This window comes from Sarcophilus harrisii, chromosome 4, assembly GCF_902635505.1.
Source record: "Sarcophilus harrisii chromosome 4, mSarHar1.11, whole genome shotgun sequence".
Lineage (NCBI taxonomy): Eukaryota > Metazoa > Chordata > Mammalia > Dasyuromorphia > Dasyuridae > Sarcophilus > Sarcophilus harrisii.
Genome location: NC_045429.1, coordinates 119,379,541 through 119,404,407, shown reverse-complemented (window position 1 = coordinate 119,404,407; position 24,867 = coordinate 119,379,541). Strand labels below are relative to the sequence as shown.

Below are 24,867 nucleotides of genomic sequence, written 5' to 3'. Positions count from 1 at the left end.
CCATGAAGGCAGATGAAGCAAGTATGGAGCACTTAGAGCTTGGTTAGACACTGCCTCTTGAGTCAACACCAGACAACCTGACACTGGACAGTAATGGCTTTAGAAGAAAAAGGTTGATGACTTCATGCAACTCTGCCTCACTTAAATCCAATTAAAGCATGAATCAAAAGACATCAAAAAAGAAATCACTTTCTTACATAAAGCACTCCATTACATAAAATGCTTGATGACCAGTGATGGTGATCAATGAATGATTGAGTAAGCCTTTTTGCAAAAGGTTGAGGTGTGAATAGCAAGAGTGAAATCAGAGGCAAATGGGAGTAGATAGCTTTTTCTAGGAATTTAACTATGAAAGAGAGGAGAATATTGGACCATAAGGAATTATAATTAATGATCATCAGGATATGGCTAGGATGATGTATCTAAATAAAATGAACCACTAAGATAGTTAGATGGCTAAGTAAAAGTAACAGATAGATGGCTAAGTAAAAGTAACAGGGGAAATACCTAGAAGTGGCAGTAGGGAGCAAGAAGTTTGACTATATATCCCACTATGGTCCACTATGGAGGAAAACACATCCAATAGTAGACAGAGTAAACATAAATACAACATCTTCAGAGGAGAGCCTGTTTTCTGTGATTGCAAGGAAAACAGAATGGCTGGATAAGATGAAACTCTCTCTGGGGTTGGTCAAATATAGAAAGCTGAGGTGTAAAGTTTCATTTATTCACTCTACAATCAACAATCAAAGATAAGAAATCCCAGATTAAGTCCCAAAATGAATGGTTTAATTCCTACAGGGTGAGAAGGTAGTATCTCTGGAAGTAAAGTTGCATGTGAATAGTAGCAAAGCTGATATCATCTCAAACATACATGATGAGAAAATATGGTAGATCAGGCACTTAGCCAAGAGTAGAAGATAAGAATGATTGTTGGAGGGGATGCGGGAAAACTGGAACATTGATACATTGTTGGTGGAGTTGTGAGAGAATCCAACCATTCTGGAGAGTAGTTTGGAACTATGCTCAAAAAGTTATCAAACTGTGCATACCCTTTGATCCAGCAGTGTTACTACTGGGCTTATATCCCAAAGAGATAATAAAGAAGGGAAAGGGACCTGTATGTGCACGAATGTTTGTGGCAGCCCTTTTTGTAGTGGCTAGAAACTGGAAACTGAATGGATGCCCATCAGTTGGAGAATGGCTGAATAAATTGTGGTATATGAATATTATGGAATATTACTGTTCTGTAAGAAATGACCAACAGGATGATTTTAGAAAGGCCTGGAGAGACTTACACGAACTGATGCTGAGTGAAATGAGCAGGACCAGGAGATCATTATATACTTCAACAACAATACTATATGATGACCAGTTCATGGATCAGGCCATCCTCAGCAACGAGATCAACCAAATCATTTCTAATGGAGCAGTAATGAACTGAACTAGCTATACCCAGAAAAAGAACTCTGGGAGATGACTAAAAACCATTACATTTGAATTCCCAATCCCTATATTTATGCCCACCTGCATTTTTGATTTCCTTCACAAGCTAATTGTACAATATTTCAGAGTCTGATTCTTTTTGTACAGCAAAATAAAGGTTTGGTCATGTATACTTATTGTGTATCTAATTTATATTTTAATATATTTAACATCTACTGGTCATCCTGCCATCTGGGGGAGGGGGTGGGGGGTAAGAGGTGAAAAATTGGAACAAAAGGTTTGGTAATTGTTAATGCTGTAAAGTTACCCATGCATATAACCTGTAAATAAAAGGCTATTAAATAAAAAAAAAAGAGTAGAAGATAACAGTTGGACAGCTTATGTTATATTTTGTTGTTTTCCAGTTTTTTTTAGTCATGTCCAATTATTCATGACCCCTTTGCTTGGCAAAGATACTAAAGTGGTTTGCCATGTCCTTCTTCAACTCATGTTACAGAGGAGAAAACCGAGGTAAACAGGGTTAAGTGACTCACCATGGGTCACATGGCACCCAGAAAAATGAGTCTTGATGACTCCAGGCCCAACATTATATTCACTACTGCTCTACCAAGTTTTCACTCACATTATATTAGTATACATGAAATATTATAAAAACCAGAAGAAGGCCTCTCTATAGAACATTGGATAGATCTTTAATGGAAGATTTATGGAAAAATATGAACAAGAATTACACAGGATAAGAAATCATAAAGCATATGTTCTAGAAAGAATACAGAGGAATACATTTCAGCATCCTCCATCATCTTTTAATGAACATGGACCCACTTGAAATATAACCATTCATTTAAAAGCCTAAACTTCTAAATGCTAACCCCTTTTCCTAATATTGAAATCAGTTCCTCAAATCCAGGATATCACCATTTTCTAACCTTAAGAGTTTCATTTGGCTCTTTCCCTTTCTTTTAACGCCCCCCCACCCATACACACACACACACACACACACACACACACACACACACACATATCCAATCAGTTGCAAAATATTCTCAGTTCTACCTCCACTAAATTTTTTCTGATCCTCTTCCTTTCCATGTTCATTAAAGTCACCCTAGTTAAGGTCCTTATCTCTTGAGTAGTCTTTTGGCCTCCATTCCATTATCTTTCCCTTCTGTCTTTCATACATACTACCTGGTAAATAATCTTCCTAAAGCACCACTCAGATCATGTCACTCTTTCACTCAAAAAGCTTCAAAAATTCCAAAATCTCTATGATACTGAATAAAGTATTTAACTCATGATTCTACATTTTCAGTCTTATTTCATCTTCCTACCATTTACATATTTAATTAGTAAATAAATATCTACTCTAAATCTCCTATTATATATTCTCTAGCCCTGTAATTTTGCTTATGTTTAACCTTATGCTGGAACAGTCATCGCATTCTCAATCTGTTATAGAATATCTGCTGGAACTGTTCCCTTCCTTTTAGGTCTGAATGCAGATATAAATTCCTGCAATAAGCCTTTGCTGACACATTGTCTCCAGAGAAAATTTTCTTTCCTGATGCAATTTCCCATAGCATACTGTCTGAACTATTCTTCTCCACCTACTATAATTTGCCTTGGTCCATGACTTATTTGGATTCTTTCTTTCCCATTATAATAAAACTCCTCAACCACAAAACATGTGTCATGTGTAACTTTATAATGTCCTGCCAACTGAAAATCTTGAAAATAATGAAATAAACTGAAAATAATGAAAATAAATTGATTACACATCTTATCTCCTGAAACAATAACAAACATTGTTAGTACACAACAGTAGTGCTATCCTTTAGGTTATAGTCAGTCATCTTTGGCTCTTTCCAAACAGCCACTCTTCCTTCTTTCCTTTCCTCTCCTCATCTTCCAACATACAAATAATTGATAATCAGGTTTTGTCAATATTACATTTTTAATATTTCCTAAATTTCTAAAATCTGAAAAAAATGGAAAAAACATCTAAACATTCACTGAATAGCTAGGAATTCATTCTATCTTTGAAAATTATCTACATGCTATTTCAGATTTTGAACTAACTAGATTGTATTCAATTCAGAAACATACAGGTTTTTTCAAAAACATACTTAGGCTATTTTAAGTATGGACATTCAGAAATAATTATTTTCTAATAATAAAATATTGAACTTATAAGACATAGAGTTTAATATATCCAAGTTTAAAAAGTGAAATAATGAATACTATTTCTCTGCTCTCTTTGGATACATACATTTAATACATTGGCCAGATTTTGGTTTAACTATTTTACCAGTGAGGTGCTTTGCTTATTTCAATATTTTTAATGGAAAAAAGTTATGTGTGAGATATATCCTCATTCTTCTTTAAGAATAATACTTAGATTGACTGAGTACAAAAACATAAGAATGAAAAAGCTTGGTTCCAAACTCAGAAATCCGTAATTTTATTACTCCCTAATATTTGGAACAAGTAATAAAAGCCTTGTATTTTGGCTAAAATTTTTAAACAAAAAAATACAAAAGGTCCAAGGTAAAATTAAAAACTTGTATTCCTACTAACAAAAAGAAATATTCACTTGGATGTTCCTTAAGATAGACATAGACATGGTGGACAAAACACTGTCTCTGAAGTCAGGAGAACCTGAATTCAAATCCAACCTCAGATACTTGCTAGCTGGTTTGACTCTGGGCAAGTCACTTGATCCTGTTTGCCTCAATTTCCTTATCTGTAAAATGAGCTGACCAAAATAATTGTATAAATATGTATACATATATTGGATTTAACATATATTATACTACTTGCCAGAGAGAAGAGGGGAGGAGAATTGGAACACAAAGTTTTGCAATGGTTAATGTTGAAGAATTATCCATGCATATATTTTGAAAATAAAAAACTTAAATTTAAAAAAATTTAGCTGGAGAAGGAAATGGCAAATCACTTCAATATCTTTGCCATGAAAGCCCCAAATGGGATCATGAAGATTTGGACATGACTGAAATGACTAAACAGTAATACTAAGTAGCAGGTACTGGGCTAAGTACTTTATAAATATAATCTCATTTGATCTTCACAACTTCCCTAGGAAGTATTTTACAGTTGAAGAAACTGAAGCAAACATAGATGACGTGACTTGCTTGGAGTTATGACTCTGAGGCCAAATTTGAAAATTCAATTTTCCTGACTTCAAAGCCAGCCTACTATTGATTGTGCTACTCATCTGCCAGTTGTCAGGAAACTGAAAAAATAAATTATTTACTAAGGATCACAGAGCAGGGACAGGTAATCAGGTTTTCTAATCCCAATCCAATGCTCTTTTGCCTCAACAATTTAATTCTGACATGAAATCAGTATACAGAGTTTGAGGAAATTTTTTGTTACTATATGACACCTATAGTCACATCTAGAACAAATCCATACTATCAGGATAGCCAAGAGGCCAAATGGGGAACTGACATGGGGCAATTTTGATGGGAATAAAAGGCAGTGATATAGTGTAAAGAACACTGGTCTATAATTCATAACATCTGAGTTTTACTTCTGGCTCTACTAGATGTGTTACCTGGTATACACACACACACACACACACACACACATACACACACACACACACACACACACCCTTGAGCCTCAATTGCACCTTTTACAGAAACAAAAAACAAAAACAAAGCAAAAGAGCTAGACTTTTGGTCATCTAAAGGCCAATCCAGCTTTTTAAAAGAATCTATGAAAAACAGAAATACATTAAAGACACATCAAACCATAACTTCAAATTGAGTGCTACTGTTATGTAAACCAAAATGACAAATAACCTGGCAAGTTACTGGGGTGGTTGTTGGCAAGTAAAAGCTTCTGCAGACTATGAAATGAAGACACAGACTCAATGTCATGTTTTGAAAAAGCAAGCACAAGAACAACGATAATAAGAATTTATGATGTCTCAAATCTGTTTGGTTCTGCTGCAATGGAACACTTAGAATATCCTCACATGGACCTCACATGCTCCCTAATATCTGAGCAAACTACAAGACCAGTCCCTACAGGCTCTTACAGCGGCCCCTCTCTTCCAAGTGACCACCCACATGAGGACCTATAACTGCCCCCAGATTATCTACAAGGCAGAAACAAATTCCTTTTCAGATGCAAAAAAATATTTTTTTTTCTTTTTAAGTCCCTAGCCCACATTCTACCATTTTTTTCTAATTCAGTCTCAAATCAAAGATTATTCTCCTAGATGGTATTTGATACCTAGTTGATTGATTTTTACAAACTAAAGGACAATTATAGGATTAAAGTGCAAGATATTGTACCAAGAGTAGTAGAAAGGCCTTATCAGCTTCCAATTATTGAGCATTGAGCTGTACCACATTTAGTTCATTTCAAATCTATTACAAATATAGGCAGAAAATTAAAATGATTTCTTATTACATTATCCTGTTTCAACTTTAACTTATATACAAATTTATATACATATATTATAAATTTATGTTATCTAATCTCAATTGGTCCCTCACTGCAACAGGGAAATCTTTTTAGCCTTTCCTAATGAATTCCCAATTCCATTCACCCTAACACCTGTTTAAAAAAATAAAAAACTCTCTCTGCTTTCAAACTTTCTATACTACCTTCTGTACACTCTCAGGTGCATATTTTGTCTCATACTTTATCAAGAAATTCAAGGACATTTAACTTGAGCTCTTTCTTATTCCCCTTTCTTCATCTTATATCCCCTAGACATCTTCCACCATAATTTTTTTTCAATCTCTGATAAAGAGATGCCTCTTGTCCAATCTAACTAAGGTCAATCCCTTTAATGCACTCCTGATGCCCATTAACATCCCATTCTTTTCATATCTCCTACTTTTGTCCATGCTGTCTATTATTGTATCCATCCTTAAAAAAAAAACTCTCATAAGTTTTTAAAATCCACACTAGCTATTCACATTTTATCTCTTCTCCCTTTCTCAGATAAGCTTATTTTAAAAGTCCTCTACATTCAGTTCCTCCACAATATTTGGCAATCTGGCTTCCAACCTCATCATTCAACTGAAACTGCTCTTCTCAAATGTGATCTTGTTGGAAAGATCATTTTTATGGGGAACTCAAACAGGTAAATACTCATAAAGTGATCAGAAAAAGCAATACAAGGACACTCTCAAACTCCCTCTTAAGAACTTTAGAATTCAATTGTATGATATGGAATATATAGCAGAGGACCACCTAGCATGGTGTGCTCTATAACAAAGCAGAATTGAATTAGCCTTTTAAAAATGCCAGGTATAGACATTTAGAGAGTCCACCTCAAAAATTCATAGGGACTATTTGTGTCCAACCTGTGGCAGAGCATTCTGAGCTTGTATTGGTCTAATCAGCCAAAGTTAGACATATTGCAATGTCTAACATAGTGATGTCATTTTGGTCCTCTTTGAGAACAAAAAACAACCACTAGACAATCTACTCAAAGTTACTAATAATCTCTTAATTGTTAAATTTAATGGCCTTTGTTCAATCCTTATTATTCTTGACTTCTCTGCAGCATTTGGCACTGTTGATCACCCACTCTTCCTGAATGCTTGCTAATATTCTGTCTTGGTTCTCCCCCTACCTTTCTAATAGCTCTTTCTCATTCTCTTTTGCTGAATCTTAACCCAGAGCATTCCTCTAACTGTGAGTACACCCAAAGGATCTCTCCTTGGATTTCTTCTCTTCTCTCCATATACTCTTATTTACTGACTTGGTTAGCTTCCATGTGTTACTACACATATGACCTCCCTATCTACATATCTGACTCCATCTTCTATTTGGACAGTTCAAACCGGATGTCACATAAGTATTTCAGACTCAACAACAATTATGTTTCCTCCCCAAATTCCCAATTCTTCTGACCTTTCCTTTTTCCATAAAAGATAACATCATACATCTAGACATCCAGGTTTGCAAATTAGACTATTTCTTCACCTCACAAAGAATCACAGTTTTAAGAATAGAAAAAACATTCAATATCATTTACCTCAATCCTTTCAATAGCCCAGTAAGACTTTTTTTTCTTACTAAAAGGTATCACCAGTTCTGAGGGCAGAGCCAAGATGATGAAGTGAAGCCAGGAAGCTGCTTGAACTTTCCCTTAAAAACCACAGGAAACCAAGCCTCTGAATAAAGTCTAATGGAATTAAACCCTCTCCACCTCAAGATAGATTGGAAGGACTTCAAAAAGTTCAGTTTCACTAGGGTGAAAGGTGTGTTCAGCCCATTTCAGACAGTATCCACTGAAAGCAAGTAATCACAGTGGATCAATACATGAGACCCTTAGTAGTGGCTCAGTAGCACAGCAAACTAGTGGGGAAGCCTCCAGTCCCAGTTCAGAAGGCATATTGCCAGCCAGGGAAACCAGAATGTTGCCTAGAGAAAGCAGATAGGGTTACCCCCTGCTATGAGCAAAATATCCATCACAAGGGTTCCTGTGCTCAAAATTGATTGAGAGCAGCACAAGAAGCTTGATTCAGTGCCCCCTGTGTCCCAGGAGCAAAGCTCAACCATAAATGGAACAGGAAAAAAAGAAAGAAAATGAGCAAAAAACACAGAAAGCTACTATGATGACAGGGAAGACCAAACACCAACTCAGAAGAAGGACAAAATGCCCACAGAGAACATGTCAGAGTGATATGAATTGGTCTCAAGCACAAAGTGACTTTTTGGAAGTATTCATAAGATTTTAAAAGGCAAATAAGAGAGATAGAAGAAAATTGGGGAAAGAAACAAGAAGTATCCAAGAAAGATCCCAAAAAAAATACAATTGGTCAATTGAAAAAAAAAAAAAAAACACTGAAGAAATCAATTCCTTAAAAAACAAAATTGGCCAAATGCAAAAAAATTATAAATCAATTATAAAAATGAAAGAAAATGTAAAATACCTCATTGAAAAAATAGCTGACTTGAAAAACAGATCCAGAAGAGACAATTTAAAATTTTTTGGTCTACTTGGTAGCCATGGCTAAAAGAACCTGGATAAAATTCTTCAAGAAATGATCAAGGAAAACTGCCCTGTTCTATTAGAACCAGAAGGTTTTAGTCATTGAAATAATATAGTCATTGAAAGAATCCATCAATCACCTTCCACAAGGAAAATGCCAAGGAACATTGTTGCAAAAGTCCAGAACTATAATATCAAAGAAAAAATATTACAAGCTGCCAGAAAAAAAAATTTCAAGTATCAAGGAGCAACAGTCAGGATTGCCCAGGATCTTACAGCTTTTGCAATAAAGTATCAGAGAGCCTAAAATACCATATTCTGGAAGGCAAAGGACCTGGGTTACAACCAAGAATCAACTACCTAGTAAGACTGAGCATCATCTTTCAGGAAACAGATGGACTTTTAATGAAATCAAAGACGTTCTTTCATTTCTCTTGAAAAAAAACAGAACTAAACAGAAATTTTAATCTTCAAATACAGGATTCAAGAGAAACACAGAAAGGTAAACAGAAAAAAATTATTTAAAGATTAAACTGTTTACATCCCTAAGTGGGGAAATAATATTTTTAAATTTTGGAAACTGTATCTGTTATTGGGGCAGTTAGAAGGGACATATATGGATGGAGAATAAAAATATAAATGGACTCTGATGTGATATCAAAAAAAAAAGACATTAAAGGATGGGAAAAGGATTGTACTAGGCAAAGAGGAAAGAGGAGAGAAAATAGGACAAAGTAGATCCCATGAAAAGGCAAAAAAGACCTATTACAATACAGGGGAAAAGGTAATAGGAAGAACACTGTCTGAAGTTTTGAGCTTATCAGTTTTGGCTCAAGGAGTGAATAATATAATCACTCAAATTGAATACAGAAATTTATTTTACCCTATAAGGAAATAGGAGGAGAAAGGAAAAAGAAAAGAGAAGGGCTGGACAGAAGGGAGGGTAGAAACACTAGAAGAAAGGGATAAGAAAAGGGAAAAGAGGTGATAGAAGGGAGGGCAGGTAGAGAGCAGGTGGGTTAGAAATAAAACACTACTAAGGAGAAACAGGGTGGGAAGAGAAAGCAAAAATATATACAGGAGAGAAAATAAAATGGAGAGAAATATAGAGCTGATAATCTTAACTGTGAATGTGAATGGGATGAACTCTCCCATAAAATGGAAGTGAATAGCAGAGTGGTTTCAAAATCCTATAATATGCTATTTACAAGAAACACATTTGAAACAGAGATACATACAGAGTAAGGGTAAAAGACTGGAGCAGAATTTATTATGCTTTAATTAAAAAAAAGCAGAAGTATCAATTCTGATCTCAGATAAAGCAAAAGTAAAAACAGATGAATGGTAGTATTGGTACTAAATGTATGTGCACCAAGTGGTTTAGCATCTAAATTCTTAAAGAAGTTAGTTAAGCTAGTTACAAGAAGAAACAGCAAAACTATACTAATGGAGGACCTCAACCTCCCCTTCTCAAAATTAGGTAACTCTAACCACAAAATAAACAAGAAAGAAACTAGGGAGGTTAATAGAATCTTAGAAAACTTAGATATGATAGACCTCTGGAGAAAATTGAATAGGGATAGAAGGGAATATACCTTTTTTCTCAGCAGTACATAGCACCTACATCAAAACTGACCATGTATTAGGACACAAAAATTTCACAATCAAATGCAGAAAGGCAGAAATAGTAAATGCTTCCTTTTTAGATCATAACACAATAAAAATTACGTTCAATAAGGGGCCAGTGAAGATAGACTAAAGATTGATTGAAAATTAAATCTAGTTCTAGAGAATAAGTGGATCAAATAACAAATCATAGAAACAATCAATAATTTCATCCAAGATAATGACAATAATGAGACAATACACTAAAACCTATGAGATGCAGCCAAAGCAGTTCTTAGGGGAAGTTTTATATCTCTAAATAGTTACATGAAAAACAATAGAGAAAGATGAGATCAATGAATTGGACATGCAACTAAAAAAGTTAGGAAAAGAACAAATTAAAAACCCCCAATTAAATACCAAATTAGACATTGTGAACCTCAAAGGAGAGATAAATACAATTGAAACTAAGAAAACTATTAAATTAATTAATAAAACTAAGATCTGGTTTTATGAAATAGATAAACCTTTGATTAATTTGATTAGAAAAAGGGGGAAAGAACCAAATTACTAGTATCAAAAATGAAAAGTGAATTTACTACCAATGAAGAAGAAATTAAAGCAATCATTAGAATCTCTTTTGCTCAATTGTATGCCAACATATCTGGCAATCTAATTGAAATAGATGAATATTTTTTTAAAAAATATAAAGGGTATCACCCAGTAGGAGAGCTAGGATTTGAACAAAATCCTCTAATTCTTAATCCTATACTGTCTATTACAACACAGTGTCTCCACATTTTTCACTTAAGTACTATTCTCTCGCTTTGTATGGTCACAACTCCAATTCAGACTCTAATCACCTTCCACTTGGACTACTGCAATAATTTCCTAACCAATTTTAAATTTCTTCCCACTTCAACCCATTCTCTACACAGCTGCCAAAATGATTTTTCCTAAAGAACTACACAAGTCTGACTATACTATGCCACCAGTACCCCAACTCAAGTTCCTATGACTCCCTATTATACTTAGGATCAAATATGAATTTCTCCAACTGACATTTAAAGCTCTTCCCAATGTTGTTCCATTCTACCTTTCCATCCTGATTCAATATCACTGTCCTCCACACTCTATGGATTCCCCAGACTAAACTTTTAAGTGTTCCCAAGGCTTAGCATTACTATGCCTGGAATGCAGAAAGCATATAACAAGTGTGAATTTACTATTTCTCACACACAACACTCAGTCTCTCATTTCTGTGTCTTTGCATTTGCTGTATTTCATGCATGAACTAACTTCATCCTTACTTATGATCTTTAGAATTTCTGGTTTTTTAAGGCTCAACTGCAGGGCCACCTTCTGCGTGAAACTTTTTTCACTCCCTCTAACTTACTATCTACCCCACAATAGGTTTACCGTGCAATTGTTTGAATTTTTTTATTTATATGTCATATATATGTACATATATTTTTTACATTGTATATAATATATAGGTATATAACGTGTCTGATACACATGCATTTATGTGAGTTTTGTGTACATAAATAACATCTTTGTTGGAATATATATTATAGTAAAATAAATATCTGTTATCTTCCCTATTAAAATGGAAGATTTTTTACGTCAGGAACTGCTTAGTTATTTTTGTATCCCAGCATGTATTATAGTGCCAAGGCAATACTAGAGAATTAATAAATTGTGTTTTTTTTAAATGAGATAAAGGAAGGAAAAGGAGAAGAAGAGAAGAAAAAAGGAGAGGAAAGAAAGACCTTTAATATCTTACTGATCATTTATGACAGAATCATGAGAAAACATGATTAATTATATACAAATTTATGAAAGATAATGGCTGTCATTAAAATAAGTTGTCCCATGAGTGAAACATTTAGATTTGAAAAAGAGTGATGGAAATTATGCCAAGTCTAATTTGCAGATGATGGAATTTTTTAATTTAATTTTTCTTTAAATGCAAAAGACCCCAGCATAACTGTTTAAAGTATTAATAATGATGACAGTAGCTAACATTTTTGTAGAATTTCAAGGTTTGCAATTGCTTTATAAACATTATCTCATTTGATCCTCACAACTACCTTATAAGCTAGGTGAATTTTTATCTATATTTTATTATCAAATGCCCAATTACATATCCATAAACAGATTTAGCTTTTTCTTTTCTTCCTTCTACAATGCACACATGCTGGCACTCCCATATTCAATATACAAATGTACCTTTCATCCTTTTTATACTTCCTGAAACTACAATTCTTCAGTATTAGATGTATATAACAGATTCCAGTAAGTATTTTATATTACAAGAGATTCTGCTCAAAAACATTTTAAGAAAAAATTCTAAAATTCTAAGTTTAGAATTCTTCATGATTTCACTCTAGCTTCCAGGTTATTCAAAGGCCTTCTTTCTAAATTTATTCAAAACTCTGAAAGTGGAAGCTATTTGTTAAAACAAAGGACTTATTAAATATCAAATTCTCTTTTTTAAAAAAAAGTGACAAAGAATATCCTCATGGGATTCATTTAATTCATTTTAGTTTCTATTGACTTATAGATACCATAAGTTTTTTATACCAATTAAATTATTTTAATGTAACTATGTCTAATATCATAAATATAATCCTTAAAAAGTACCTTATAAGCATTGGCAATTTTATATAACCCAGGATTTCTTTTTATTTCAACAAACATTTACAAAGCATCCAATATAGCCAACAAAATGTGACTTTTTTTAATTCATCTTTTTAAAAATCTCCACAGACAGAAAATGTAATTTTATAAACCTAATGCAAACCAAGTTTGAGAGGTTTTTGCTTTTAGATTCACTTCTAAGGACACCAGCTTAAAGTTAATAGACTTGCACATAGCCTAATAGAATACCCTACTTTCTAATTTTAAGGCAGAAGATATAAACCTTCTTGTCTCCCAAAGTATATTTTTTTTACTGGATTTTAAAGAATATAAGGTAATCTCTGCACCAATTGAAGTACTTACTTCTTATTGTTGTTATTGTTCATTTTAATTGTGTCTGATTCTTTATGATCCCATTTAGACTTTTCTTGGCAAAAATACTGGAGTCGTTCACTACTTCTGAGACAGAGTTAAATGACTTGGCCAGGATCATACAGTTAATTCATATCTGAGGCCAGATTTGAACTCAGATAGATTCTTTACTTTGGGCTTGTTTTTCTCTCCAGTGTGCCTCCTACCTACTAATTTTTAAATATAACTGTCTGAAGTCAACAAAGCTTAAGAGATACCACTGATAAATTCTGATTACCAAAAAACTAAAATAGTATTTGCTCTTACCTCAATGTCCTTATATCCCACAGTTTTATTGCATCACCAATTGCTGTTGTTAGGAAAAGATTGTAATTCTCAAATGGTTGTGCAGCAAATGCTGATCCCTACAGGATGGAAAACAAAATGAAGACAAGATATAGTTTTTTTTTTCAAAGTTGACCTTAACTTGGTTCAAAGCCTGATTCAGTTAAGTGTGTGTCCTTAGATGAATGACTTAAACGCTCTTAATCTCAATTTGCTTATGCAAAGAATCCAGAGTAAGATGATCTCTGAGGTCTCTTCTAGCTCTCTATTTCTGATTTCAATTTAACATTATTTGAAGGCCTCTTCCCCACAATCTTAGTTGAGGACCTTATCACATGGAAGTGACTCTTGGTCCTCAAATTCTTTAGCCATGGCAACCCATAAAAGAGAGCATAAATGTGTTGCAATTTTTATTATTGGAAAACTACCAACATGGATGAAACAATGTGTTCATTAGAAATAACAATATTATTATATTTCCTTCTCCATTTTTACTTCATCTATTTTTTACTAGATAAAATGGATCCAGTACTTTTTCCCTTAATATCATATGGTACTACTGCTCTGCTTCCCCCATATACCACCTAAAGCTGAATATTATTTCTTATTAATAAAAATACTTCCTATTCTATCAATAACATTGTTTTCTTTGTGTAGTTATAAATATCAAGTGTGATAATTTTCTTAAGTACTCAAATTGTTATTTCAGATATTTATTCAACTAAATACAAAAGATTTATATTTTGGATTCATGTAAAAATGGATGTTTCCAATTGGTTATATATTATGAAAAGCTATAATATTTTTGACATAGCATTTAATTAGAATTAATTAGAAATAATTATTTCAAATTGCAAATCATGTGTAAAGCAGAATATTTGTGACTGTAAGAAAAATATTAAAATTATTTTTTAATTAGAATTATATTCATTATTTACTTTCAAAAACAAAATTTGATATGCTGTGTCAGGTGATTTTGCTTTGTTACTCCAGGACACTGTTCATATGTTTACGATTAAAAATTCTGTGAACCAGTTGGTAATACCAGTTGATGTATGTATCATTCTACCTATATAACATGTTGGGTTTTTTATCCTTTGTTTTTGAAGACATCATGGGACATCATTTGCATATGAATTGGAGTTTCATTAAGTCATTAACCTCTCTCTCTTCCAGAATTATTAAAGTCCAATTCAAGACAAAAGTCAAGATAACTAGCAATGAAATACAATAGATGACCTTGGCATCTCTGATGTATAACCAAACTCTAAGCAGCCCATAGTGCCTCCTTCAGCTGCCTTCATGATTACTGGAACAAATTGTTCTTATCCACCTATTCTTCCAGGGGAAGTCTTCATATGGTTGGGACAAAGATCCACCTAAATCACCAATAGGTTTGAGGACTATTGTTACCCTCACATAGTTTAGCTTATCTGCTAAGACTATTTTATTGGGATATAGCTGTTGTACATACTACACCTTCTTGGAGTCACAGATAAGAGTTGGGTAACAAGTGGATACCAAATGTGGCATAGGAGTTCTAAGGGTTTGCCAAGCTCTTATACCAGAGGTGCTGGTCCTCCATGAACACTCATGCATCCATTTAAAATATATACTACATGCATAATGGTTACATATCTCAAAAATGACTGCAAAAATACATGCTATAGCCTAATATTAATGTTTTTTAAATTTAATTGTGCTATTCACATATTGTGTGATTTTTGTATATTTTTATTTATCAGTAAGCATTAAGCTTACTGATGATTACCTTAATTATTATTGACCAAAAATACTGGAAATTCCAAGATATTTTGATAAAATATTGGTGTTTTCAAATTTGGGGACATCATAGAAAATTCCCAAGAAGGGGAATGGAAACCAGGCAAAAACCTGCTGGCCTGTACAAGTACACTACATTTTCGATGGGAAGAAAACAGCAGTAACTTGTTCAGTCCTAGAAACTATGGCTTTGTTGTTGTAGTCTAATCTGTCTGAAGTCTGTCTAGTCATGAAAGAATCTATTTTTTATGAGTGAGTCATCATGCAAAGGGACTAAAATCTACATCTTTTTCCTGTATTTTGAGAGGGAAAGAGGAAAATATGGTTATTGTATTGCAAGTATACAGTTCTTTAGCTAGTAACAAAAGAAAATGAAAAAATAAATCCTACCATTCCCACATACTTAAGGTAACTTTATAGGATTAAATAACAGAGATCATTTTAGATTTAGCATACTGATATATTTAAGAAAATCTATTATTGGTACATGACTAACATGGTTACTACATTTAAAAGTGATTAAAAATGACCTATTTTACATCTTACTGGAAATTAGACATTTACACACAATTACAGTTTGTGCTTCTCATGTTCACTTCAGTAGAGACTACATGAGTATTAAGTCCCATATGGCTATGGTTAAGATGAAAACTTTGATGTCCACTATGTAACTGGACAAATATTTAAGAGATGTTCAAAAACAAGCTATTAAAACACTAAAGACAGCCACTGTAAGCTTATGTTTCCTTTCATTCCATTATATACCATTCAGACTTTTTATTTTCAGGAAGTCAAACAACTATTTTTCCTATAAGAAACCTCAATAATATTTTTCCTAATATATCACCCATCATCCAAGAGGCTCTTACAGTGGTTCCCAAAACATTCCAAAAAAAACACTGAAAGGAAACTTGGAGTGGAGGTAGGCTCTTAGACTGACAACGAAAACACTAACTGTTACAAAGGCATAAAGAAAAAAAAATTAACTAAAGTCATTCAAACATACACACCCATAACTTCTTTGAAATAGGACATCATAAGCTATCAGAAATATCATTTACTGGATACATCCAATTTAATTTAAGGATGACAAATATGGGTTTTAATGAACCAATATCACTTAGTTTGTGACATAAGACCACTATCAGTGATAACTGATCTTTGTCATTGAATTGGAAGATCCAGAGCTCTGAAGACTTCTGGGATACTTAGTCAACAGTAAGACCTGAGAGAGGCATCCTTATATGATGTGGAAAGTACTAATTTGGGAATAAAAGCACATGTGTTCTAAGCTCAGCTGTGTCACTAATCTTTGTGACTAAAGGCAAATATATTTATTTTCTAAGTCTCAGTTTACTCATCTATAAAGTTATATATATATATATATATATATATATATATATATATATAACTTTATAGATGAGTAAACTGAGACTTAGAAACATATATATATATATATGTTATATGAGGTTGAACTAGATGATCACTAAAGCCCTTCCTAAGATTGGAGAATTATAAAATGCAGACTATTCAATATTAATAGATAAATTAGAAAGGTATTATGTGGTTTTAAAATGTAAAACTCCTATCAACTGGGAAATGGCTTAACAAATTGTGGTATAAGAATATAACAGAATACTATTCTGTTATATTATTATGCCCTAAGAAATATCAAAAGTAAAAAATTCAGAAAAGCATTAGATAAATTATATAAACAAATAAGGATAGAGGTAGGGGCTGGATCTATGATTTTCCTGATATAGGAAATTCCCTGGGTGAGGAAACTTCCTGTAAAAATATAAGTTGGCACCTTCTCTATACATAGCAATTATTGCCCAGGTCTCTTAAGAGAGTGTCTTTCTCAAGAGCACAAAGATATCATGTGTCAAAAGCAGGACCTAAATCTATATTATCTTGGTTATGAGGATAGCTCTCTATCCAATGAAATATACTGTATATAAACTGAAGCAAAGATGTAAGTAGAACCAAGAAAAGATGGACTATATCAGTGTAATTGGGAAAAAAACTTAAAATTGAAAAGTATGTAATTATAATTATATCATAATTATAATAAGTTAAGTAATTATAATGATATTGTTTGGTCTTGGTGTTAAAATACTCTCTCCATTTGATGGAGGCAGGAACTATGAATGTGGGATATTGCATATACTATCAGATGTAACTGATATACTGTGGAAGGGGGTTCTTGTTTTAAGGGGTGATTTACTGAAGAAAAAACAAGTTATATTCAAAAATAAAAATAATCTAAAAACAAAAGATATCCACAAAAGTAGAACTTGAAATGTGACAACCACATCTGAAAACTCACAATATGGTACTTCCCTCAAAATTATAGTAATGTATTCTATAGTAATCAGATATTTGCTGTTTGAATTGTTACTTCATATTGTTGTCTTATGATTCTGAAATCCAATAAAAACAATTGAAGCTTTTTCATATGAACTATCATTTAACCATACTTCTCCAGTCCTATAGTCATGTGAATGATTTTTGAACCCATGTAGTGTTTTCCATTTATTACTATTAATTGAATTTTATCAGATTCATCCCATAATTCTAGCCTATGAGGATCTTTCTGAAACTTTATTCTGTAAACTTCTATACCTTCATCCAAATTACTTGATTAAAAAGATGGAACAGAGCAAAGCAATGATGAAGTCTGTGACAATCTCTAAGAGGTGCCCCTTTTAGGTTGATGATTATCAACCTATTCTGTTCTAGAAAGATTCTAGGAAATAGGAATTGCATTAAAGAAGTCTAAGACAGGAAGAGTAGTTAAACCAGAATCAAATGAATATAGGAAAAAGTCTATGTAGGAATCAAAACAATTTGATGGACATGGAGATGTATTCACTGACTATCTCAGAGAAGGAACATTATCTACTGATGAGGGGCAAAAAATCGTAATATCATAACCAAAAAAAGGAAATTAAGAGGATATCAATAATTACTGAAATATGTCAATTTTCTCATCTTTACAAAAATCTTTATCAGAATAAAGTACACACAAAAGTATCATTCCTAAAAATGTGGAAAGGAATAGATAGGCTTTCAGAAACAATATTCTACAATAAACCATATCTTTAACACAGTTAACTGTAAAGTACTGAAAATACAAAACTGCTATTCTTACTGTTTGATTATTATTAAAGCAACTGATTCAGTAAAGTAAAATGCAATGCAAATGACAAATGCATATAATCTAAATCAACATGTTCATGGGAGACATTTCCAGAAAGCATGCATATGTCAAAACAAAATAAACGTCTTTATGATATTTGCCACTGTGATAAAGGATACACAGAGAAAAATTCAAATGTTATTGGAATTTCCTATAAATGATGAAGGCTTGTTTGCAGATGATATTATGCTGACAATACTCAACTCTTGGGATACAATAAAGCCTCATGATCAACTACTCAAAAAAGAGTTGAGAATAACAATCCATATTAAAAAATACAAGAGAATTTATTTGGAAAGCATAAAGTCTCCATTATAATCATGAAGTTGGATAGATATCAATTTGGCCTGGTCCATCAATACAAATATCTTGTACAATGAGATAGACAATGAACCCAAAACTAAATTAGAAAAAGATACCAAACTAGATTATTTTGAAGAAACTGTAAAATGCTTTCAATAATCTCAGACTGCATGAAACAAAAATTTGATTATTAATCTCCAACACTAACATTCTTTGATTCCATGATAGACAAACTTGAATATGACTGGGGCTTATCTAGTCAGAGAACAGGAAATATAACATTCTAAATAAGAAAACTAGAATGAAAAGGGAACATGAATGGAAGTAAATATAATATGCTGGAATCAATAAAGGAAAAGAGATTAGATGAATGAATATTCAAAATTAATAGAACAATGTGAGTAAATAATTAAATGCTAAACTTTATTGTAGAGATCGTGAATTTTATGGGAATTTGGAAAGTGGAGATGTCAATGAAATAGCAGAGGAAAGCTTCAAGGAGAAAGAAAAGGATGAAATGAGTTTCATCTAATAGTTGGGATTTAAACAGTCAAGAGAAAGGAAAAAGGATATTCCAAATGAAGGGACAATATGAACAAGAAATATATAGGCAGGAATGGGCATGGTATATAAATTTTATAATAAAGATACTAGTCTAATTGGAATAATTTGTACAAAATGGTAGTTGTAAATAAAGACAGGTGGGGGAGGGAAAAGAGCAAGAACATCAGATTTCAAAGAGCCTTAAAACTCAGAGTTTAAACTTGATACTGGCAGCAAGTAGCATTTAATGTGGGATTTTACTTTTAAAAATAACATAGTAAAGATAATGTTCAAGGAAGGCAACTTTTGCAATATGTGGCATATTGTTACATGCACCAGCAACTTAAAAATATCTACTATTAAAAAAATTAATTTTGGGAATCAATCTCAGGGAAAAGGACAATTTGAGACCTCAGTCAAAACTGGGATAATGACTACAGGAGGAAATAGAGTAGTTAAGATTTGGCAACTGAATATCCATTCACCATTTAGGGACAAGTACAACAAGTAATCAAAGATGCCCCTGAAGTTGTATACTGAATGACTAAAAAGATGGTGATATTTTGATCATCAATCAAAATTTTATTAAGCACTCACTACATTCTGGAAACTAAACTAAACCCTAAGCATAATATACATACATATATATGTGTGTGTGTGTATATATACATATATGTATCTGTGTATATACATGTGTATGTATGTATGTATGTTAGAGATAATGTAAATAGAAGTCATTTCTGCTTTGGCCAGAAACTCTGAGAGTCTTCTACTACCAGATTCTTTATTCATTCATTCACTCATTTATTTAGATTTTTTTTTTTGGACTAGGTAAAGAGAGGAGATTCTTTGCCTCAATTGCTACCTAGTCTTAATCAATGAACAGGTGTAGCCTCAAACTAAGACCTTCCCTTAAAAAGACCAAGGTCTCCCATTTCATCCAGAGCCATCTCCATTGTCTTGATCTATATCTGACCACTGGACCCAAATGGCTCTGGAAGGAAAAGTGAAGTGAATGATCTGGCATAGTCCTCTCTCACTTAAATCCAATTCACTAGCATATCATAGCATCTCTTCCCTGCTGTCATGGTTCTCTTTGAGAATAAAGAACAAACAACAATTTTTTCCTTGGTTCTTGAGTTTTGTTTAACATAGTTATTTTTTTTCTTTGATTTAACTAATTTTCCCCAATAATTCTCCTTCCCTTCTGAGTTAGATGGTTAATTAAAAATGCTCTCTTCTCTTCTCTCCAAAGTCAAGGAGGATTTTTAAAATTTTGTTCTCTTCATTAATTCTTTTCCCTTGCAATCTAGTCTTAATATTTATTCTTTGATTAGTAGTATAGAGACTTATTTATTCCTTCTTTAACTACTTTGTGTTCTCCATGGAATTAAAGAATCAAGTTTCAATTCCCTCTTTTAATTTTTATATTACTGTCTTTGTAGAACTTACCACCTCTTCCATTTTTCTGTTGTTCTTCATTCCCAGAAATATCAATTCCTGAAGATGAGAAGGATAGAAGCATTGCCTGACAGAAATCTCCTTTTATCTCAAATACTGTGGTCCAATCATTCTTTTCAATTTGCCATGCGATCTTGTCTCTGGATCTATGCCCTCCAAATTTTTAATGTATTGGTTGTCCCAAAGAGTTCCAATTTCCTTTCTCCCAAAACAATATATCATTCACAGAGTCACAACATTTTATGAAGAGAGAAATCTTCCTATGTACAAACTTCCTGAAAATTACACATTTTAAAGTCTCAATCTCCCATTATATGGCTAATTTTTCCCCTATGGAAGTAAGTTTTCCCTGGTTCTGGAACACTCTCATTCTTTCCCCCTATTTCACTCTCTTCCTTTGCCACATTTCCCACTCTTCTGTAACCTTGCATTAATGAGAGACTACAGGAGTTGTTTTCCTTTCATTACCTGGACTTACCTCCTCTCTCCTCTTTCATATTCCTTCCCATTCTGCAATTTATTCTCTTAAAATATGCTGACTTACAGTTCTAATAGAGCAGTAATGAACTGAACCAGTTACACCCAGCTAAAGAATTCTGGGAGATGACTATGAACCACTACATAGAATTCCCAATCCCTCTATTTTTGTCCACCTGCATTTTTGAGTTCCTTCACAGGTTAACTGTACACTAATTCAAAGTCTGATTCTTTTTGTACAGCAAAATAATTGTATGGACATGTATACATATATTGAATTTAACTTATGTTTTAACATGTTTAACATGTATTAGTCAACCTGCCATCTGGGGGAGAGGGTGGAGGGAAGGAAGGGAAAAATTGGAACAAAGGCTTTTGCAATTGTCAATGCTGAAAAATTACCCATGCATATATCTTGTAAATAAAAAGTTATTTCATGTATATATATATGTATATATACACACACACACACACACACACACATATATATATATATACTGATATCCCTGTAAAATGAGTGGAAGCAGGGGAAAAGAGGGAACTTTGCATACTTTAGTTTATGACAATTCAGGCCTAACCTTCCATCATTACACTTCTATTTCTTTAAATTCTACTCTTATACTTATCACCTATGTAATTTTAAAAAGATTAGAAATGTACTAATGTTCCCACTATTGTAGCTCAACTCAATAAACATCTTTTTTGCTTTTTTTTTAAATAGACTAGAATATGGAGTAATTTATACCATTAATTATTCTTTCCTTGATAGTTGTACTTATTTACATGTACATTTTTTTGTATTTCATTTACATTTTGTTTGCAAAATAATCATCTGTACATAGTTTTGTTTAGAGTTTGTTTTTAATCAGTTTTTTTTTTCTGCTTCAAATGCCCTCTTTTATTGAATGCTTATCTTCCACTGATAAGTACAAAGTATGTCATGTTATGCTATTTTGTTTTGAAGGAATAAATTATCCCTTTCCTATCTGCAAGTTTTGTGGCTGTAAACTAGTCTAGTTTTATCTGGTTTCTTTTCCTTTATATTCTCCAGTCCTACCCACACTGCAAACTTAGTTTTTATCTTCAATTCCTTAATATCTCTCACACTCAAAATCCTATCAAGTCTTATCAAGTTTCCCAACAAGCTCTCTCACTGATGTTCCATTCTCTTCTCTGACACTGTAATTTGGACCCTGGTTCAGGCCCTTATCATCTTATGTCTGAATTATTACAAGCTATTTCAGCATCACAAGTCTCTCCCCATGCCAGTGTATTCTTCTCTCAGCTGTTTAATTGATCTTCTAAAATACAGGTTTGACCTTATCATTAATCTATTCTATATACTCCAATAGTTCCCTATAACCTCCAGGACTAAATTCAAAATCATCTCATGGTTCCTTCCAACTTCTCCAAGCTTTTTATACCTTACTCACTTCCATCTATTCTTCTATTTGGAGACATTGTCCTTCTATTGTTCCTATCACAAGACTTATTTTGCTTCTGTCTTCTATGCCAAGGACAATAATCTTTGTATTAGGAAGAACACACTAAATATTGGAAATAATAGTTGATATTCAAGAGAAGCAAGGATAAGAAGAGCAAAGATCTTTGATGAATTTCAGCCACTTGATTCAAATGAGCTGCTACTGAACTGGATAGAACACAAAAATGCTCCAGATATAATTTATCTAAATTTTAGCAAAACTTTTGATAAAGAACATTATGTTAGCCCTGTAGAAATAACAGAAAATGTATACTGGTTGATGAGATAGTTATATGGATATGAAACTGATTAAATATCATAATTAGGCAAAGTGATATAAATTTGTATTTGAATAGTACTTTTTTAGGTACACAGTTCTACAATTTTATAAATTAAACTAAACATCTGAAAAAGTACTTACTTTATTTTGGCAGATCTGATGGGCTGATCTTGAATGAATATCTGGGATCACTGCTACACTGGAATCTACATTGAGATCAAAAATTTCCAATCCCCTGTTACTCCCGGTTGTGAGAACAATATCTACAATACTCTGAGTTAAGGTTAATTTACAAAATGGTAGTTCTTGAGGTAAGAGAGCTCCTTAAGACCTTATCGATAAGAGCAATAACAGAGGATAGAAGGGGGCATATGCATGAGATGTTTTAAAGTAGAAATGGCAAGAATAATTATTCAGAATATTTTGCTTTATATTAATGATATTATCTTTCAAAATGAAAGAACAACAACGGAGGAAAACAACTATTCTCTTGCTGATTCTGACCATCACCTGGAACTGGCCTGAATCACCTTGCTGTTGAACAAAGACTCTGTATATAATTTATTATAATAAAACGTCAATTCTGATAATATGCACTTTTCCTAACATAGTAAAAGTAAATTTGTAGCTGATGGTAGATACAGACATTCTGGCACAAAGTTTTTCCAACACCTATATTTTTTACCAAGGCACATTATTGATTTTAAAAACTTGTCTTAGAAATGAAAGGACTTGTTCTAGGCTGTAGGAGCATAACTGCAACATAAAACTTAAGTTTTAAAAGCATACAATGAAAATATGCAACAAATGTATGGGGAGCTCTTTACAACACGTTATTTAATGAAAACACTTAAATAAGCTATTTACAATTAGCAAAAGATGGGAAATGAGAAGCAATACGTTCACAATTTATAAAATAAGTGGATAGAATGCAAAAAACTCTTTACAACAATAAGGTAAATTTAACCAGTGAAGCATCTCGTAGGATACCAGCTGCTCTACAAACTTGGGTGCTTTTTTCCTCAAATACACCTAACTCCTAAAGGAATACTGAAGTATGCATAGTTCTTTCTATACACTTATTAAGTGTATAATCTCTGGGAGCAGATGGTTACCAAACTGTGCATACCCTTTGATCCAGTAGTGTGTCTAGTGGGCCTGTATTCCAAAGGGACCCACATGTGCAAAAATGTTTGTGGCAGCTCTTTTTGTAGTGGCAAGGAACTGGAAACTGAGTAGATGTTCATCATCTGGGAAATAGTTGAATAAGTTATGGTATATGAATGTGATGGAATATTGTTATATAAGAAATGATCAGTAGAATGATTTCAAAAAAAGCTTGGAGAGACTTATATGAACTGAAGCTAAATGAAGTGAGTAGAACCACAAGAACAATGTACACAGCAATGACAAGATTATGTGATGATAAATTCTGATGTACATGGATCTTTTAAACTGTGAGGTAATTCAGGCCAGTTCCAATGGTCTTGTGATGAAGAGAGCCATCTGCACCCAGAGAAAGGAGTGTGGGGATTGAGTGTGGATCACAACATAGTATTTTCACTTTTGTTGTTGTTGTTGCTTGCACTTTGTTTTATTTCTCATTTTTTCCATTTTGATCTAATTTTTCTCATGCAGCATAATTGTGGAAATATGTATAGAAAAATTACATATTTTAACATATATTGGATTACTTGCCATAGAGGGGAGGGGTAGGGAGAAAAGAAGGAGAAAAATATTGGAACACAAGGTTTTTCAAGAGTGAATGTTGAAAACTATCAATGCATGTGTTTTGAAAATAAAAGGCTTTATTTAAAAAGATAACTGTACTTAAATGTAAAAAAGAATTATGTATATATAAAATGTGTTTTCTCAATCTCTAGCAAAAAAAAATAAGTTTTTGGCAGTTATGGGAATGTTATTTTCCATAGGTTCAATGCACCAATATTTGCATTTTTTTT

The 24,867-nt window shown here is 32.9% G+C and overlaps 1 protein-coding gene across 6 annotated transcripts in view; it reads right to left on the bottom strand.

Moving 5' to 3' along the window:
- The window catches only part of WDR27 (WD repeat domain 27), a 243,228-nt gene that overhangs the window by 148,454 nt on the left and 69,907 nt on the right, over positions 1-24,867 (bottom strand). For all 6 annotated transcript variants that reach the window (XR_004229384.1, XM_031937462.1, XM_031937458.1 and 3 more), the window contains 2 exons: positions 23,048-23,169; positions 13,358-13,455 (listed from right to left, as the gene is read on the bottom strand). Coding sequence is in view for 5 of the 6 variants with exons in the window: in XM_031937462.1 (XP_031793322.1) it covers positions 13,358-13,455; positions 23,048-23,169 (220 nt within the window). In the remaining variant the exon portion in view is untranslated. The remainder of the gene's footprint in view (positions 1-13,357; positions 13,456-23,047; positions 23,170-24,867) is intronic.